The sequence below is a fragment of the Nerophis ophidion genome, linkage group LG04 (assembly GCF_033978795.1).
Source record: "Nerophis ophidion isolate RoL-2023_Sa linkage group LG04, RoL_Noph_v1.0, whole genome shotgun sequence".
NCBI classification, from domain to species: domain Eukaryota; kingdom Metazoa; phylum Chordata; class Actinopteri; order Syngnathiformes; family Syngnathidae; genus Nerophis; species Nerophis ophidion.
In genome coordinates this window covers 8,417,545-8,436,987 of record NC_084614.1, presented here as the reverse complement: position 1 = coordinate 8,436,987, position 19,443 = coordinate 8,417,545, and the positions used below count along the sequence as shown (strand labels likewise).

General features: G+C 37.0%; 2 protein-coding genes across 2 annotated transcripts in view; both read left to right on the top strand.

The window, feature by feature from the left end:
• LOC133550853 (fibrocystin-L-like) overlaps window positions 1-7,787 on the top strand; it is a 24,642-nt gene extending 16,855 nt beyond the window's left edge. Inside the window, exons 12-13 of the mRNA XM_061896939.1 lie at window positions 1,959-2,060; window positions 6,959-7,787. Of these exons, the coding sequence (XP_061752923.1) occupies window positions 1,959-2,060; window positions 6,959-7,230 (374 nt within the window). The 3' untranslated portion in view covers window positions 7,231-7,787. The remainder of the gene's footprint in view (window positions 1-1,958; window positions 2,061-6,958) is intronic.
• The window catches only part of LOC133550852 (fibrocystin-L-like), an 80,907-nt gene continuing 68,727 nt past the window's right edge, over window positions 7,264-19,443 (top strand). Inside the window, exons 1-5 of the mRNA XM_061896938.1 lie at window positions 7,264-7,387; window positions 17,764-17,923; window positions 17,999-18,134; window positions 18,200-18,343; window positions 18,415-18,569. Coding sequence (XP_061752922.1) covers window positions 7,365-7,387; window positions 17,764-17,923; window positions 17,999-18,134; window positions 18,200-18,343; window positions 18,415-18,569 — 618 coding nt within the window. The 5' untranslated portion in view covers window positions 7,264-7,364. The remainder of the gene's footprint in view (window positions 7,388-17,763; window positions 17,924-17,998; window positions 18,135-18,199; window positions 18,344-18,414; window positions 18,570-19,443) is intronic.

The following is a 19,443-nucleotide window of genomic DNA, read 5'->3' as shown; positions in this document are numbered from 1 at the left end:
CAACATGACAACATTGTTGTGCAACATGACAACATTGTTCTGCAACATGACAACATTGTTCTGCAACATGACAACATTGTTCTGCAACATGACAACATTTTTCTGCAACATGACAACATTGTTGTGCAACATGACAACATTGTCCTGCAACATGACAACATTGTCCTGCAACATGACAACATTGTTCTGCAACATGACAACATTGTCCTGCAACATGACAACATTGTTCTGCAACATAACGACATTGTTCTGCAACATGACAACATTGTTCTGCAACATGACAACATTGTTCTACAACATGGTTATGCAACATGACAACATTGTTGTGCAACATGACAACATTGTTGTGCAACATGACAACATTGTTCTGCAACATGACAACATTGTTCTGCAACATGACAACATAGTTCTGCAACATGACAACATTGTTCTGCAACATGACAACATGGTTATGCAACATGACAACATTGTTCTGCAACATGACAACATTGTTGTGCAACATGACAACATTGTTCTGCAACATGACAACATTGTTCTGCAACATAACGACATTGTTCTGCAACATGACAACATTGTTCTGCAACATGACAACATTGTTTTGCAACATGACAATATTGTTCTGCAACATGACAACATTGTTCTGCAACATGACAACATTGTTCTGCAACATGACAACAATGTCCTGCAACATGACAACATTGTTCTGCAACATGACAACATTGTTCTGCAACATGACAACATTGTTCTGCAACATGACAACAATGTCCTGCAATATGACAACATTGTTCTGCAACATGACAACATTGTTCTGCAACATGACAATATTGTTCTGCAACATGACAACATTGTTGTGCAACATGACAACATTGTTCTGCAACATGACAACATTGTCCTGCAACATGACAACATTGTTGTGCAACATGACAACATTGTTCTGAAACATGACAACATCGTCCTGCAACATGACAACATTGTCCTGCAACATGACAACACTGTTGTGCAACATGACAACATTGTCCTGCAACATGACAACATTGTCCTGCAACATGACAACATTGTCCTGCAACATGACAACATTGTCCTGCAACATGACAACATTGTCCTGCAACATGACAACATTGTTCTGCAACATGACAACATTGTTGTGCAACATGACAACATTGTTCTGCAACATGACAACATTGTTCTGAAACATGACAACATCGTCCTGCAACATGACAACATTGTTCTGCAACATGACAACATTGTTGTGCAACATGACAACATTGTTCTGCAACATGACAACATTGTTCTGAAACATGACAACATCGTCCTGCAACATGACAACATTGTTCTGCAACATGACAACACTGTGCAACATGACAACATAGCTCTGCAACATGACAACATTGTTCTGCAACATGACAACATTGTTGTGCAACATGACAACATTGTTCTGCAACATGACAACATTGTCCTGCAACATGACAACATTGTTCTGCAACATGACAACATTGTTGCTGTTATTTTTACTGTAAAATTTCTGAAAATGTGCTGCCAGGTTTTATTTGCCGTTTGTTACTTTTACAGTGCAGTACTGTAAACTGAAACACGGTAACACCATTATTCTTACTGTAAAATTCTATTCATTGAACTGTTGTTGTTTTTAACCAAAACAACTTATAGCCATTGTTTTCACAGTGCATTACTGTGAATAGAAAACCGTACCACTGCTATTTTTACGGAAGGTTTCTGGTGACTGAGCAGACAGTTTTTTTTTTTACCATTTTTACAGTGCATTACTGTAAATTTCAGTAAACCCTTACCAAACCGATTGTTTGGTACTGAAAATTGTGCATATTTGCCAGCAGCGAAGTAGATTATAAACGGCGGCTCGGGGAAAACTGATTGTTTTGAAGGAGGCTGATGTATTGTCTCTTCCAAGGCGAACAACAACGCTAACCTGTGATTGGTTGCAGGACTGCCGTGTGAAATCCAGAGCGTGCGCGACAGCGAGATCACGTGCGTGACGGCCGAGCGGCGGATGACGGACGACGAGCGCAACACAACAATCTATCCAGGTGAGGACTTTGATGTGCCGCTTATCTCCAGGTCTTCCACTTGTACGCACCAGAGACCGAGACGTGAAAATATGCACCATTTCAAAGGAACACCCTGTGACTGGTTATATCTCTCCTCACTTTTTATATCTCTTGTGTGTCCTACCAGATTTTATCTCATACGTACATCTCATTGTGCTAGATGTGAATGTTTTAAGAAAGGGGTCACCAACCTTTTTGAAAGCAAGAGCTACTTCTTGGGTACTGATTCATGCCAAGGGCTACCAGTTTGATACACACTTCAATAAATTGCCAGAAATAGCCAATTTGCTCAATTAACCTTTAATAAATAAATCTGTAAATATATACAAAAATGGGTATTTCTGTCCGTCATTCCGTGGTACATTTTTTTTCCTTTTACGGAAGGTTTTTTGTAGAGAATAAATGATGAAAAAAAAATGTAATTGAACGATTTAAAAGAGGAGAAAATAGGAAAAAAAAAGAAAATTAAATTTTGAAACATAGTTTATCTTCAATTTCGACTCTTTAAAATTCAAAATTCAACCGAAAAAAAGAAGAGAAAAACTAGCTAATTCGAATCTTTTAAAAAAAAATAAAAACATTTTTATGGAAAATCATTAGTCATTTTTCCTGATTAAGATTGATTTAAAAAAATTTGATGACATGTTTTAAATAGGTTAAAATCCAATCTGCACTTTGTTAGAATATATAACAAATTGGACCAAGCTATATTCCTAACAAAGACAAATCAATATTTCTTCTAGATTCTCCAGAACAAATATTTTAAAAGAAATTCAAAAGACTTTGAAATAAGATTTAAATTTGATTCTACAGATTTTCTAAATTTGCCAGAATAATTTTTGGGAGTTTTAATCATAAGTTTGAAGAAATATTTCACAAATATTCTCCGTCAAAAAACAGAAGCTAGAATGAAGAACTAAATTGAAATGTATTTATTATTCTTTACAATAAAAAGAAAAAACATTTACTTAAACATTGATTTAAATTGTCAGGAAAGAAAAGGAAGGAATTTAAAAGTTAAAAAGGTATATGTGTTTAAAAATCCTAAAATCTTTTTTAAGGTTGTATTTTTTCTCTAAAATTGTCTTTCTGAAAGTTATAAGAAGCAAAGTAAAAAAAATAAATGAATTTATTCAAACAAGTGAAGACCAAGTCTTTAAAATATTTTCTTGGATTTTCAAATTCTATTTGAGTTTTGTCTCTCTTAGAATTAAAAATGTCGGGCAAAGCGGGACCAGCTTGCTAGTAAATAAATACAATTAAAAAAATAGAAGCAGCTCACTGGTAAGTGCTGCTATTTGAGCTATTTTTAGAACAGGCCAGCGGGCGACTCATCTGGTCCTTACGGGCCCCCACGTTGGTGACCCCTGGTTTAAGGGGACCTCAATGTGATCTCTGAAAGGGCCACAAATTATTTTGAAAAGAAAGACCCTCACCCACAAAATACGAGCACATACACAAGCTCAGGGGTGTCCAAACTTTTTCCACTGAGGGCCACAGACTGAAAAATGAAAGCATGCGGGGACCATTTTGAACTTTTCCAGAACCAATACACAATATATACTGTATATATATTTTTTTTTCAGCCTTTAGGGCTTCCTCCAAGTTTGGTCCCGGGGACACAGAAGGGTCTCAATCATAAAAAATTAAAAATAGGTCACATATTAATATTTTTTCAACGCTTTAATCCCTTCATTCAACTTCAGATCCATCTGTCAATGTCAATTTTAATGAAAAATAAAAAAGTTTTATGCCCTTTTTGTTAAAGAAAACAGTTTTTTAAGGCAAAAACACAAAATATTTAACATTCCCCCCCCCACAAAAAAATTTCTAAATAGAAGTCATTGGAAAACATAACATCTTGGATTTTCATTCATTATTAGTTTTTGAGCAATGACAGTTTAAAAAAATTATCGGGCATCCAAAAGGGGCCCAAAGATAAAAATTAAATTTTTTAAAAATAAGTCGTCCAATTCTTTATATATATGTGTGTGTGTGTGTGTGTGTGTGTGTGTGTGTGTGTGTGTGTGTGTGTGTGTGTGTGTGTGTGTGTGTGTGTGTGTGTACATAGGTGTGTATATATACATATATATATGTATACAAAAGTATGTATATATATGTATACATACTGTAGGTATGTATATATACATATACATGTATACATAAGTATGTATATATATGTATACATAGGTATGTATATATACATACCTATGTATACATAGGTGTGTATATATACATATATATGTATACAAAAGTATGTATATATATGTATACATAGGTATGTATATATACATATATATGTATACATAAGTATGTATATATATATGTATACATAGGTATGTATATATACATATATATGTATACAAAAGTATGTATATATATGTATACATAAGTATGTATATATATATATGTATACATAGGTATGTATATATACATATATATGTATACATAGGTGTGTATATATACATATCTATGTAGACATAAATATGTATATATACATATATATGTATACAAAAGTATGTATATATATGTATACATAGGTATGTATATATACATATATATGTATACATAAGTATGTATAAATACATACATATGTATACATAGGTATGTATATATACATGTATATGTATACATAGGTGTGTATATATACATATATATGTATACAAAAGTATGTATACATATATATGTATACATAAGTATGTATAAATACATATATATGTATACATAGGTATGTATATATACATATATGTATGTATATGTGTATATATAATGTGTATATATGCATATGTGTGTGTGTATACATATGTATACACATTTATATAAATGTGTATATGTGTATTTATATAGCCTATATATGTGGCCATATTATAATAATATAATGGATATACATTTTAATTATTATAATTGGATATTAAAAGTATGTGAAAGTTAGACTCCTACATTTTTTACTTGCGTGAAAACCTTAAAGTTTTGTAATCAATCAGAAATATCAAGCAGCTAAAATGCGGCAGAGTTATTTTTTTGCGTTTCTCCCACTTAGCCTTGCAATGCATTTTGATTTTTTTTTTTACGGTGTTAGGCAGTTTTTTTAATAATATCCACAAAGTTCAGTGGGCAGGTTGTGTTTTGTGCGACCATGTGGGCTGAATTTTTTGTGTTGGTTGATTTTTTTTACCACGCCATGACTAGGGAAGGTGGTTTGCATTGGGTTGTATCAATAAAGTCTGTGCATGTACTCCTTAGAAAGTAGCCTTCGTGGTCTGGCCTGAGTCACTTACATTGTCCACAAGATGGCGATGAATAAGCACCAATCAAACAGCCGGATTTTTAAAATAAAAATCTATTAAAATACTACTCGACAAGATACCAGGTTTAGATCAAATTCAGATTTATCCGGCCATTGTAGGTTTTTATTATTTGTTTTAGTTTTATTTTTTTAATGTCCTGTTTGTAATAGAACACTATTTTTTATGACAAACACACAAAATGTGGAATAATTGGAGCTTTCAACGGGGCAATAATTCACAACATTGATTTTGATTCATTATTATTTTTGCGAAATGACAGTTTTAATAATAAAAACAGCCTCTTTTGATCAACTTCTTTATGATTTTTGTAATAGTATTTCTAGAAGGTGGCACGGGTCCTTAAAAAAGTGAGACTTTTAAGGACCTAATGTCCCTTTGGGACAGAGGACTCTATTATATTTCTAAGGTTGTATTGTTATTTTACCGCCGCCTCTTTGAGCTGTTATTTGACCCCCTTAACATGCTTCAAAACTCACCAAATTTGACACACAAATCAGGACTAATGAAAATTGCCATCTAATAAAAAAACCAAACCCCAAAACTTAAAATTGCGCTTTAGCGCCCCTTAGGAAAAAACACAGACAAAACGGCTTGTAACTTCCGTTAGGAATGTCTTAGACACATGAAACAAAGACCTCTAAGTAGGTCTGACTTAGACCTACATTTCATATACTAACATCCTTCAGAAAAAATTAACAGGAAGTTGACAAACACCCCTTCAAAACAAAAGTTTCCTAAATAATGTAATTTTTCGCCTCTTTGAGATGTAATTTGACCCCCTTAAAATGCTTCAAAACTCACCAAACTGGACACACACATCAGGACTGGCGAAAATTGCGAGCTAATAAAAAAAACAAACCCCAATACTTAAAATTGCGCTCTAGCGCCCCCTAGGAATAAAACACAGACCAAACTGCTCCTAGGAAGAAAACACAGACAAAACGGCTTGTAACTTCCGGTAGGAATGTCATAGAGACATGAAACAAAAACCTCTATGTAGGTCTCACTTAGACCTACATTTCATTAATTGACATCCTTCAGCAAAAATCAACAGGAAGTTGGCAATTTTCCCTTCAAAACAAGAGTTTTATAAAAAAAACTGTCACCTTTTTTCAAACATTATCTCCTCTGAGCGCGTTTATTGTGTCGGCTTCAAACTCGCACAGGAAAGAGATTGAACCCTTCTGATTAAAAGTTGTGCAAAGAGTTTTTCTAATTGCTCTGGGTGATGGCAGGAAGCACCAGCGTGTATGGGTGAAAGAAAGAAGCACCAGTGTGATCCCAGGATGCAGGGAAGGTAGGTAATGTGCAGGTAAAGATATGTTGAATGGGTAAAGGCAGGAAACACCAGCCAAAGTCGGTCCCATACATCGCTGCTTGCAGCTTTAATTGTGGTTGTTATTTTCATTGTGAGTGGGCCGAATCAATCAATCAAAGTTTATTTATACAGCCTTGACAACGACTGTCTCAAAGGGCTGCACAAGCCAAACCGACATCCTCGGTTCATAATAAATAATCCATATTAGAAAGCATTTCTCACGAAAATGGCCGCTGTCTTTTTGGAACCAGGTGGCCGAGGCCTCAAGATGGAGCTGTGGAACAACACCAGGTCTGGAGACCTGAGCGACATCCAGAGCTACAACGAGAGCAAAGAGGGGTACTGGAGGCAGTGGATAGACTCCATGCCGCACAACTTCCCCCATGAGCTGCACGACTTGAGCACCAGAACCAGAGGCTTCTTCGTGCCGCCGGCCAGCGGCAACTACACCATTTACCTCAACTGCGACGATAAATGCCAGCTGTACTTCAGCAACTCCAGTCGCCCGGAAGACAAGGCATGAGGACTTCAAATGACTCCTCCCGATGTCTAAATGTCACAAAACATGTTTCACTAACTCTCCTTCAGGTCCAAGTGGCTTACCAGCCGTACTACGTTGGCGACTACACCAAATTGGAATCGCAGAAGTCTGAAGTCATGGCTCTGGAGAAAGGAAAAGCGTGAGTCCATTTAAGACATCGAGTCCAAACTGCAGCACAGGTTTAACAAGCAAGCACAGCATTCACTTATATGACCCAAACCAAACCACCTTCCCTAGTCATAACAAAGGAAAAAACAATTTCACCACTCAACAAACATGTCACACAGTCCTTCTCACTGAACTGAAAAATAATCTATATTACACCTACTTAAATCCATTGCAAATTTGTCCTCTGCATTGGACCCATCCCTTTGTTCACCCCCTGGGACGTGGGGGGAGCAGTGGGCAGCAGCAGTGCCGCGCCCAGGAATTATTTTTGGTGATTAAACCCCCAGTTCCAACCCTTAATGCTGAGTGCCAAGCAGGGAGGTAATGGCTCCCATTTTTATAGTCTTTGGTATGACTCGGCCGGGGTTTGAACTCACGACCTACCGATCTCAGGGCGGACACACACATATATGTGTGTATCTATATACATATATATATGTATGTTTATGTATGTGAATATATGTATATATATATTAAATATATATATATATATATACATATATATGTATGTATATATATATATGTATGTATATATATGAGTATATATGTATATATGAGTATATATGTATATATATGAGTATATATGAGTATTTATGTATATATATATATATATATATATATACTGTATATATATATATAAGCATATATGTATATATATATATATATATATATATATATATACTGTATATATATATATATATACTGTATATATATATATATATATATATATATATATATATATAAGCACTTTGAGTCACAACAGAAAGGCGCAAACAAAACAGAAAAGAACAAACAAAAACCATAAACAACAATAAAAGTTATAATTGACAGATGGATCTGAAGTTGATGTCAAGATGATTGTGTTTAAAGTAAACAGTAAAAAAGAATTTTTTTAAAAATAATTTTTTTTTTAATGAGTAGAACCCTTTTGGATCCCCAATAATTTTACTGCGATTTTTTTTTTTTTTGTCATTGCTAAAAAAAATATTAACAAATTGAAATCAATGGTGTTATGTGTTGATATTTTTTAAGGATCAAATTTTTCCGTAATCTCAAATATTCCACTTTAAAATTAAAGAATGTGCAGCCGCAGTATTCATGGATTTAACAAAAGCATTTGACACAATTAATCAGGATATTTTAATAGAAAAACTAGAATGATATGGCATCAGAGGTTTGGTATTGAACTGGGTAAGAAGCTATTTAACCAACAGGAAGCAATATGTGAAGAATGGTGAAAATATGTCAACACTGTTGGATATATCTTGTGGTGTACCCCAGGGATCAATACTGGGACCAAGATTGTTTCATCTTTATATAAACGACATTTGTAAAGTTACAAAGGACTTGAAGTTAGTTTTATTTGCTGACAACACAACTGCTTTCTGTTCAGGAGAGAACACACAGAAGATCATACAAATAATAACGGAAGAAATTAACAAATTTAAAAAATGGTTTGATAGAAACAGACTATCTTTGAATCTCAGTAAAACTAAAATAATGATATTTGGTAACAGTAGAAAATAGCTACGGACACGAATACAAATAGACGTAGTAGATATTGAAAGGATAAAAGAAACCAGATTTTTGGTAGTATTAATAGATGATAAAATGAACTGGAAAAGTCAGAAACAAAACATACAACATAAGGTGGCAAAAAACATTTCAATAATGAATAAAGCAAAATATGTCCTGGTCCAAAAATCACTTTATATTCTCTACTGCTCGCTAGAGTTACTGTGCAGAAATATGGGGAGACAACTACAAATGTGCGCGACATTCGTTAACTGTGTTACAAAAAAGATCAATTAAAATAATACATAATGTTGGATACAAAGAACATACAAACACTTTATTTATTGAGTCAAAAATATTAAAGTTCGGTGATTTGGTAAAATTTCAAACAGCTAAAATGATGTACAAAGCAAATTCTAACCTGCGGCTACCAAAGAATGTATAATAATTCTTCTCAACTAAAGAGGAGAAATATAACCTAATTCAAAACATTTGTATGCTCGTACAACACTTGAAACCTTTAGCATATCAGTATGTGGAATTAAATGATGGAATGGATTAAGTAAAGAAGTGAAACATTGTACTGATATGATCCATTTTGAGAGGATGCTTACAAAGTACGAAGAAGACGAATTATGAGAAACACTTTCAACCTTATTGATAATAAGATATTTTTCATCTCAGTATGTTAATAATGACATGATGTATTGTGAAATGATGAAATTGCCTGATGTATAATGTTGTAGGTATGTCATGTTCGAAATAAACTAAGAAAAGAAGATTCTATTGGGGGAAACTATTGCATATTTTGTGGTTTTTTTCCATAACAAAACAGGGTTTTCTTTGACAAAAAGGGCATATAACTTAAATCTTTAAAAATGTTATATTGACAAATAGACCTAATGTTAATCTAGAGTAGGGGTAGGGAACCTATGGCTCTAGGGCCAGATGTGGCTCTTTTGATGACTGAGTCTGGCTCTCAGATAAATCTTAGCTGACATTGCTTAACACGATAAATAATTAATAATCCCGCCGGTTAAAAATAACGTTCTCATGCATTTTTGTCCAACCAGCCAGCATATAACCCCAATTCTTCAGAGTTTGCACTGGCTCCCTGTTCATTTTAGAATTGATTTTAAAACATTGCTGTTTGTTTTTAAATCTTTACATGGACTGGCACCTCAATATATCTCGGACCTCATCCAAATTTACATTCCTGCGCGCGCTCTGAAGTCCGAGAGCCAGTTCCAGCTCGTGGTGCCCAAGACCAGACTTAAGACCAGGGGAGACAGGGCCTTCTCTGTGGTCGGCCCTAAGCTCTGGAACACTCTGCCGCTCCATGTTCAAACTGCTTCCACAGTGGACTCTTTTAAGTCTCGTCTTAAGACCCACTTTTATTCTTTGGTTTTTAACACTACGTGAGTTGTGTGCTCCTCTGTTGTCCTCTGTGTTTTTTATGCACTTTGATTTCTATTTTACTGTTTTAATTGATTTTACCCTTTAAAATTGTTTTTAATCATATTTGTTTTTATTGGTTTTATTTTTTGTTTTTATTCAGTCATTGGTGGAGCATAATATATATATATATATTTTATTTTATTTTATTTATCTATTTATTTTTTTTACAATTGTTTTTAACACGGTTGTGCAGTTCTTTGGAAACGTTGTTGTTGTTTAAATGTGCTATATAAATAAAGTGGATTGGATCGGATTGAACCATCCATTTTCTACCGCACCTGTTGAAGAAGTCGCTTGAATTGTAAGAAGTACCATATTTATTATTGGTTAGCTTTAGAATAACAATGTTATTATGTTGGGGACAGCGTGGCGAAGTTGGGAGAGTGGCCGTGCCAGCAATCTGAGGGTTACTGGTTCAATCCCCACCTTCTACCATCTTCGTCATGTCCGTTGTGTCCTTGAGCAAGACATTTCACCCTTGCTCATGATGGGGTCCTGGTTAGCGCCTTGCATGGCAGCTCCCTCCATCACTGTGTAAATGTGTGTGTGAATGGGTGAATGTGGAAATAGTGTCAAAGCGCTTTGGGCTCCTTAAAAAGGGTTAGAAAAGTGCTATACAAGTACAACCATTTACCTTTTTTTTTTTTACCATTTTTAGAAAGAATAAGAGACTTATTATACTGTAAAAATGTTGGTCTTAAAAATGCACGCATTTAGTTGTATTCAGTGTTAAAAAAAAGATTATATGGCTCTCACATTTTGAAATATTTGGCTTTCACGGCTCTCTCTGCCAAAAAGGTTCCCGACCCCTGATCTAGAGATTTAAACCTTGAATAACAATAATACAAAATAATGACACATTTTAAATGTTTTTTGGGCCAAAATCCTTTTTGGGGTCCCTGGGATCAAGCCTGAGTGGAGGCCTAAATGTATATTTTTACACATACCGTATATCCTTGAATTGCCGCAGGGTATATAGTATGTGCCTGCCTTGAATTACCGCCGGGTCAAACTCGTCACGTCATCATTTTCACAATGGAGGAGGCGGATTTCAATACCGGTAATTTGAAATCGCACAAAGGGAAGAAGATTAAGAGCTATTCAGTAGGGTTTAAGGTCCAAGCTTACATCACACTCAAATTTTTACTGCATGCCTTTGGTAAGTGTCGTAGTGAGAAGAGGTTTCAAAATAATTAGCGCATGCTTACTTTTACCACATGCCTTTGGTAAGCGCAGGAGTCAGAAGAGGTTTTGAATTAATTAATTAAATACGGTATATTGGTTTTGGAAATAAAAACATATCAAAATGGCCCCCGCTTGCTTTGATTTTTCAGTGTGCGGCCCTCAGTGGAAAAAGTTTGGACACCCCTGCTCTATGTGGTCTGCCACATTATTTTCAATGGCCCACCATGTTATTTTATGTGGTCTGCCACATTATTTTCTATTGCCCACCATGTTATTTTCTGTGGTCTGCCACATTATTTTCTATTGCCCACCATGTTATTTTATGTGGTCTGCCACACTATTTTCTATGGCCCACCATGTTATTTTATGTGGTCTGCCACATTATTTTCTATGGCCCACCATGTTATTTTATGTGGTCTGTCACATTATTTTCTATTGCCCACCATGTTATTTTATGTGGTCTGCCACATTATTTTCTATGGCCCACCATGTTATTTTATGTGGTCTGCCACATTATTTTCTATGGCCCACCATGTTATTTTATGTGGTCTGCCACATTATTTTCTATGGCCCACCATGTTATTTTATGTGGTCTGCCACATTAGTTTCTATGGCCCACCATGTTATTTTATGTGGTCTGCCACATTATTTTCTATGGCCCACCATGTTATTTTCTGTGGTCTTCCACATTATTTTCTATTGCCCACCATGTTATTTTATGTGGTCTGCCACATTATTTTCTATGGCCCACCATGTTATTTTCTGTGGTCTGTCACATTATTTTCTATGGCCCACCATGTTATTTTCTGTGGTCTTCCACATTATTTTCTATTGCTCACCATGTTATTTTATGTGGTCTGCCACATTATTTTCTATGGCCCACCATGTTATTTTCTGTGGTCTGTCACATTATTTTCTATGGCCCACCATGTTATTTTATGTGGTCTGCCACATTATTTTCTATGGCCCACCATGTTATTTTATGTGGTCTGCCACATTATTTTCTATTGCCCACCATGTTATTTTATGTGGTCTGCCACATTATTTTCTATGGCCCACCATGTTATTTTATGTGGTCTGCCACATTATTTTCTATTGCCCACCATGTTATTTTATGTGGTCTTCCACATTATTTTCTATGGCCCACCATGTTATTTTATGTGGTCTGCCACATTATTTTCTATGGCCCACCATGTTATTTTATGTGGTCTGTCACATTATTTTCTATGGCCCACCATGTTATTTTCTGTGGTCTTCCACATTATTTTCTATTGCTCACCATGTTATTTTATGTGGTCTGCCACACTATTTTCTATGGCCCACCATGTTATTTTCTGTGGTCTGTCACATTATTTTCTATGGCCCACCATGTTATTTTCTGTGGTCTTCCACATTATTTTCTATTGCCCACCATGTTATTTTATGTGGTCTGCCACATTATTTTCTATGGCCCACCATGTTATTTTATGTGGTCTGCCACATTATTTTCTATTGCCCACCATGTTATTTTATGTGGTCTTCCACATTATTTTCTATGGCCCACCATGTTATTTTATGTGGTCTGCCACATTATTTTCTATGGCCCACCATGTTATTTTATGTGGTCTGCCACATTATTTTCTATGGCCCACCATGTTATTTTATGTGGTCTGCCACATTATTTTCTATTGCCCACCATGTTATTTTATGTGGTCTGCCACATTATTTTCAATGGCCCACCATGTTATTTTATGTGGTCTGCCACATTATTTTCTATGGCCCACCATGTTATTTTATGTGGTCTGCCACATTATTTTCTATGGCCCACCATGTTATTTTATGTGGTCTGCCACATTATTTTCTATGGCCCACCATGTTATTTTATGTGGTCTGCCACATTATTTTCTATGGCCCACCATGTTATTTTATGTGGTCTGCCACATTATTTTCTATGGCCCACCATGTTATTTTCTGTGGTTTGTCACATTATTTTCTATGGCCCACCATGTTATTTTCTGTGGTCTTCCACATTATTTTCTATTGCTCACCATGTTATTTTATGTGGTCTGCCACATTATTTTCTATGGCCCACCATGTTATTTTCTGTGGTCTGTCACATTATTTTCTATGGCCCACCATGTTATTTTCTGTGGTCTTCCACATTATTTTCTATTGCCCACCATGTTATTTTATGTGGTCTGCCACATTATTTTCTATGGCCCACCATGTTATTTTATGTGGTCTGCCACATTATTTTCTATGGCCCACCATGTTATTTTCTGTGGTCTGTCACATTATTTTCTATGGCCCACCATATTATTTTCTGTGGTCTTCCACATTATTTTCTATTGCTCACCATGTTATTTTATGTGGTCTGCCACATTATTTTCTATGGCCCACCATGTTATTTTCTGTGGTCTGTCACACTATTTTCTATGGCCCACCATGTTATTTTATGTGGTCTGCCACATTATTTTCTATGGCCCACCATGTTATTTTCTGTGGTCTTCCACATTATTTTCTATTGCCCACCATATTATTTTATGTGGTCTGCCACATTATTTTCTATGGCCCACCATGTTATTTTATGTGGTCTGCCACATTATTTTCTATGGCCCACCATGTTATTTTCTGTGGTCTGTCACATTATTTTCTATGGCCCACCATGTTATTTTCTGTGGTCTTCCACATTATTTTCTATTGCCCACCATGTTATTTTATGTGGTCTGCCACATTATTTTCTATGGCCCACCATGTTATTTTATGTGGTCTTCCACATTATTTTCTATTGCTCACCATGTTATTTTATGTGGTCTGCCACATTATTTTCTATGGCCCACCATGTTATTTTCTGTGGTCTGTCACATTATTTTCTATGGCCCACCATGTTATTTTCTGTGGTCTTCCACATTATTTTCTATTGCCCACCATGTTATTTTATGTGGTCTGCCACATTATTTTCTATGGCCCACCATGTTATTTTATGTGGTCTGCCACATTATTTTCTATGGCCCACCATGTTATTTTCTGTGGTCTGTCACATTATTTTCTATGGCCCACCATATTATTTTCTGTGGTCTTCCACATTATTTTCTATTGCTCACCATGTTATTTTATGTGGTCTGCCACATTATTTTCTATGGCCCACCATGTTATTTTCTGTGGTCTGTCACACTATTTTCTATGGCCCACCATGTTATTTTATGTGGTCTGCCACATTATTTTCTATGGCCCACCATGTTATTTTCTGTGGTCTTCCACATTATTTTCTATTGCCCACCATATTATTTTATGTGGTCTGCCACATTATTTTCTATGGCCCACCATGTTATTTTATGTGGTCTGCCACATTATTTTCTATGGCCCACCATGTTATTTTCTGTGGTCTGTCACATTATTTTCTATGGCCCACCATGTTATTTTCTGTGGTCTTCCACATTATTTTCTATTGCCCACCATGTTATTTTATGTGGTCTGCCACATTATTTTCTATGGCCCACCATGTTATTTTATGTGGTCTTCCACATTATTTTCTATTGCTCACCATGTTATTTTATGTGGTCTGCCACATTATTTTCTATGGCCCACCATGTTATTTTCTGTGGTCTGTCACATTATTTTCTATGGCCCACCATGTTATTTTCTGTGGTCTTCCACATTATTTTCTATTGCCCACCATGTTATTTTATGTGGTCTGCCACATTATTTTCTATGGCCCACCATGTTATTTTATGTGGTCTGCCACATTATTTTCAATGGCCCACCATGTTATTTTATGTGGTCTGCCACATTATTTTCTATGGCCCACCATGTTATTTTATGTGGTCTGCCACATTATTTTCTATGGCCCACCATGTTATTTTATGTGGTCTGCCACATTATTTTCTATGGCCCACCATGTTATTTTATGTGGTCTGCCACATTATTTTCTATTGCCCACCATGTTATTTTATGTGGTCTGCCACATTATTTTCAATGGCCCACCATGTTATTTTATGTGGTCTGCCACATTATTTTCTATGGCCCACCATGTTATTTTATGTGGTCTGCCACATTATTTTCTATGGCCCACCATGTTATTTTATGTGGTCTGCCACATTATTTTCTATGGCCCACCATGTTATTTTATGTGGTCTGCCACATTATTTTCTATGGCCCACCATGTTATTTTATGTGGTCTGCCACATTATTTTCTATGGCCCACCATGTTATTTTCTGTGGTTTGTCACATTATTTTCTATGGCCCACCATGTTATTTTCTGTGGTCTTCCACATTATTTTCTATTGCTCACCATGTTATTTTATGTGGTCTGCCACATTATTTTCTATGGCCCACCATGTTATTTTCTGTGGTCTGTCACATTATTTTCTATGGCCCACCATGTTATTTTCTGTGGTCTTCCACATTATTTTCTATTGCCCACCATGTTATTTTATGTGGTCTGCCACATTATTTTCTATGGCCCACCATGTTATTTTATGTGGTCTGCCACATTATTTTCTATGGCCCACCATGTTATTTTCTGTGGTCTGTCACATTATTTTCTATGGCCCACCATGTTATTTTCTGTGGTCTTCCACATTATTTTCTATTGCTCACCATGTTATTTTATGTGGTCTGCCACATTATTTTCTATGGCCCACCATGTTATTTTCTGTGGTCTGTCACATTATTTTCTATGGCCCACCATGTTATTTTCTGTGGTCTTCCACATTATTTTCTATTGCCCACCATGTTATTTTATGTGGTCTGCCACATTATTTTCTATGGCCCACCATGTTATTTTATGTGGTCTGCCACATTATTTTCTATGGCCCACCATGTTATTTTCTGTGGTCTTCCACATTATTTTCTATTGCCCACCATGTTATTTTATGTGGTCTGCCACATTATTTTCTATGGCCCACCATGTTATTTTATGTGGTCTGCCACATTATTTTCTATGGCCCACCATGTTATTTTCTGTGGTCTGTCACATTATTTTCTATGGCCCACCATGTTATTTTCTGTGGTCTTCCACATTATTTTCTATTGCCCACCATGTTATTTTATGTGGTCTGCCACATTATTTTCTATGGCCCACCATGTTATTTTATGTGGTCTTCCACATTATTTTCTATTGCTCACCATGTTATTTTATGTGGTCTGCCACATTATTTTCTATGGCCCACCATGTTATTTTCTGTGGTCTGTCACATTATTTTCTATGGCCCACCATGTTATTTTCTGTGGTCTTCCACATTATTTTCTATTGCCCACCATGTTATTTTATGTGGTCTGCCACATTATTTTCTATGGCCCACCATGTTATTTTATGTGGTCTGCCACATTATTTTCTATTGCCCACCATGTTATTTTATGTGGTCTTCCACATTATTTTCTATGGCCCACCATGTTATTTTATGTGGTCTGCCACATTATTTTCTATGGCCCACCATGTTATTTTATGTGGTCTGCCACATTATTTTCTATGGCCCACCATGTTATTTTATGTGGTCTGCCACATTATTTTCTATGGCCCACCATGTTATTTTATGTGGTCTGCCACATTATTTTCAATGGCCCACCATGTTATTTTATGTGGTCTGCCACATTATTTTCTATGGCCCACCATGTTATTTTATGTGGTCTGCCACATTATTTTCTATGGCCCACCATGTTATTTTATGTGGTCTGCCACATTATTTTCTATGGCCCACCATGTTATTTTATGTGGTCTGCCACATTATTTTCTATGGCCCACCATGTTATTTTATGTGGTCTGCCACATTATTTTCTATGGCCCACCATGTTATTTTATGTGGTCTGCCACATTATTTTCTATGGCCCACCATGTTATTTTATGTGGTCTGCCACATTATTTTCTATTGCCCACCATGTTATTTTATGTGGTCTGACACATTATTTTCTATGGCCCACCATGTTATTTTATGTGGTCTGCCACATTATTTTCTATTGCCCACCATGTTATTTTATGTGGTCTGACACATTATTTTCTATGGCCCACCATGTTATTTTATGTGGTCTGCCACATTATTTTCTATTGCCCACCATGTTATTTTATGTGGTCTGTCACATTATTTTCTATGGCCCACCATGTTATTTTATGTGGTCTGCCACATTATTTTCTATTGCCCACCATGTTATTTTATGTGGTCTGACACATTATTTTCTATGGCCCACCATGTTATTTTCTGTGGCCCCCGCAGCTACTACATTGAAATCCTGCATCGGGAATACAGCGGTGCAGCCGGCATCAACCTGGCCATGTTCCGACCCGAGAGCTGGTTTACGGAGGAGCAGTCAGACGATGCCGTCAACGAGGTCCAGGTCATCACAGTGGACTACGAGGCCTTTGATGAAAAGCAGGTAAGCGGAGGCTCCGACTAGATCTCGGATAAGGGGACTCCGGTCAGTCCAAGACATGTAGGTCACATCTTCCAGGTGGTGACCTTGGAGGCGTGGCCTGACAAGGTTAGTGGCGTTCAGGAGGTGCAGAAGGTGAGCGTGAGTAGCGCCTGTGTGGGCCTCCAGTGTGGAAGCACCTACTTCAGCCTGGACTACCAAGACGTCAGCACCGGTAATGTGGACACGGTGGACTGTGGGAGACCGGACACTCGTTTTGCTGAGGTTGAATCTCTTCAGGCCCGATTCCTGTCAGCGCCGCGGCAAACGTGGTGGAGAGAGCCTTGAACAACCTGTGGTCCGTCAAACCCGACTCGGTTCAGGTTAGCAGGGACGAGGACAGCGACGGAGTTCATTTCACGGTCACGTTCGACTCCGACCGGGGTGAGAAGCTAGAACCGATTCCCGCGGATGCGGTCAAGCGGGACTTCATCCTAGTTTTTCCCCGGCTGCAGGTGATTTCAGGCCTCTCGGCTACGAAAGCCTGGGTGTGGACACCAACATCACCGTCACAGAGGTGACCAAGGGCAGGAGCAACATGGCCACCTTCACCTTGGTCTGGGGGGGCATACTCACTAAGCCCATTCCCAGCAGTGCCAATGGCTCAGAGGTAGGTTGCCAGTTAAAAACTGTACCCATGCTCAACTAAGGAAGTACATATGAGTTGGGAAATTGTGTTTGATGTAAATATAAACGGAATACAATGATTTGCAAATCCTTTTCAACCCATATTCAGTTGAATATGCTACAAAGACAACATATTTGTTGTTCAAACTCATAAACTTTATTTTTTTTGGGCAAATAATAATTAACTTAGAATTTCATGACTGCAACACGTGCCAAAGTAGTTGGGAAAGGGCATGTTCACCACTGTGTTACATGACCTTTTCTTTTAACAAAACTCAATAAACGTCTGGGAACTGAGGAAAGTAATTGTTGAAGCTTTGAGAGTGGAATTCTTTCCCATTCTTGTTTTATGTAGAGCTTCGGTCGTTCAACAGTCCGGAGTCTCCGCTGCCGTATTTTACGCTTCATAATGCGCCACACATTTTCCATGGGAGACAGGTCTGGACTGCAGACAGGCCAGGAAAGTACCCGCACTCTTTTTTTACGACGCCACGCTGTTGTAACACGTGGTTTGGGATTGTATTGCTGAAATAAGCAGGAGCATCCATGATAACGTTGCTTGGATGACAACATATGTTGCTCCAAAACCTGTATGTACCTTTCAGCATTAATGGTGCCATCACAGATGTGTAGGTTAGCCATGCCTTGGGCACTAATACACCCCCATACCATCACACATGCTGGCTTTTGAACTTTGCATCGATAACAATCCGGATGGTTCTTTTCCTCTTTGTTCCGGAGGACACGACGTCCACAGTTTCCAAAAACAATTTGAAATGTGGACTCGTCAGACCACAGAACACTTTTCCACTTTGCATCAGTCCATCTTAGATGATCTCGGGCCCAGAGAAGCCAGC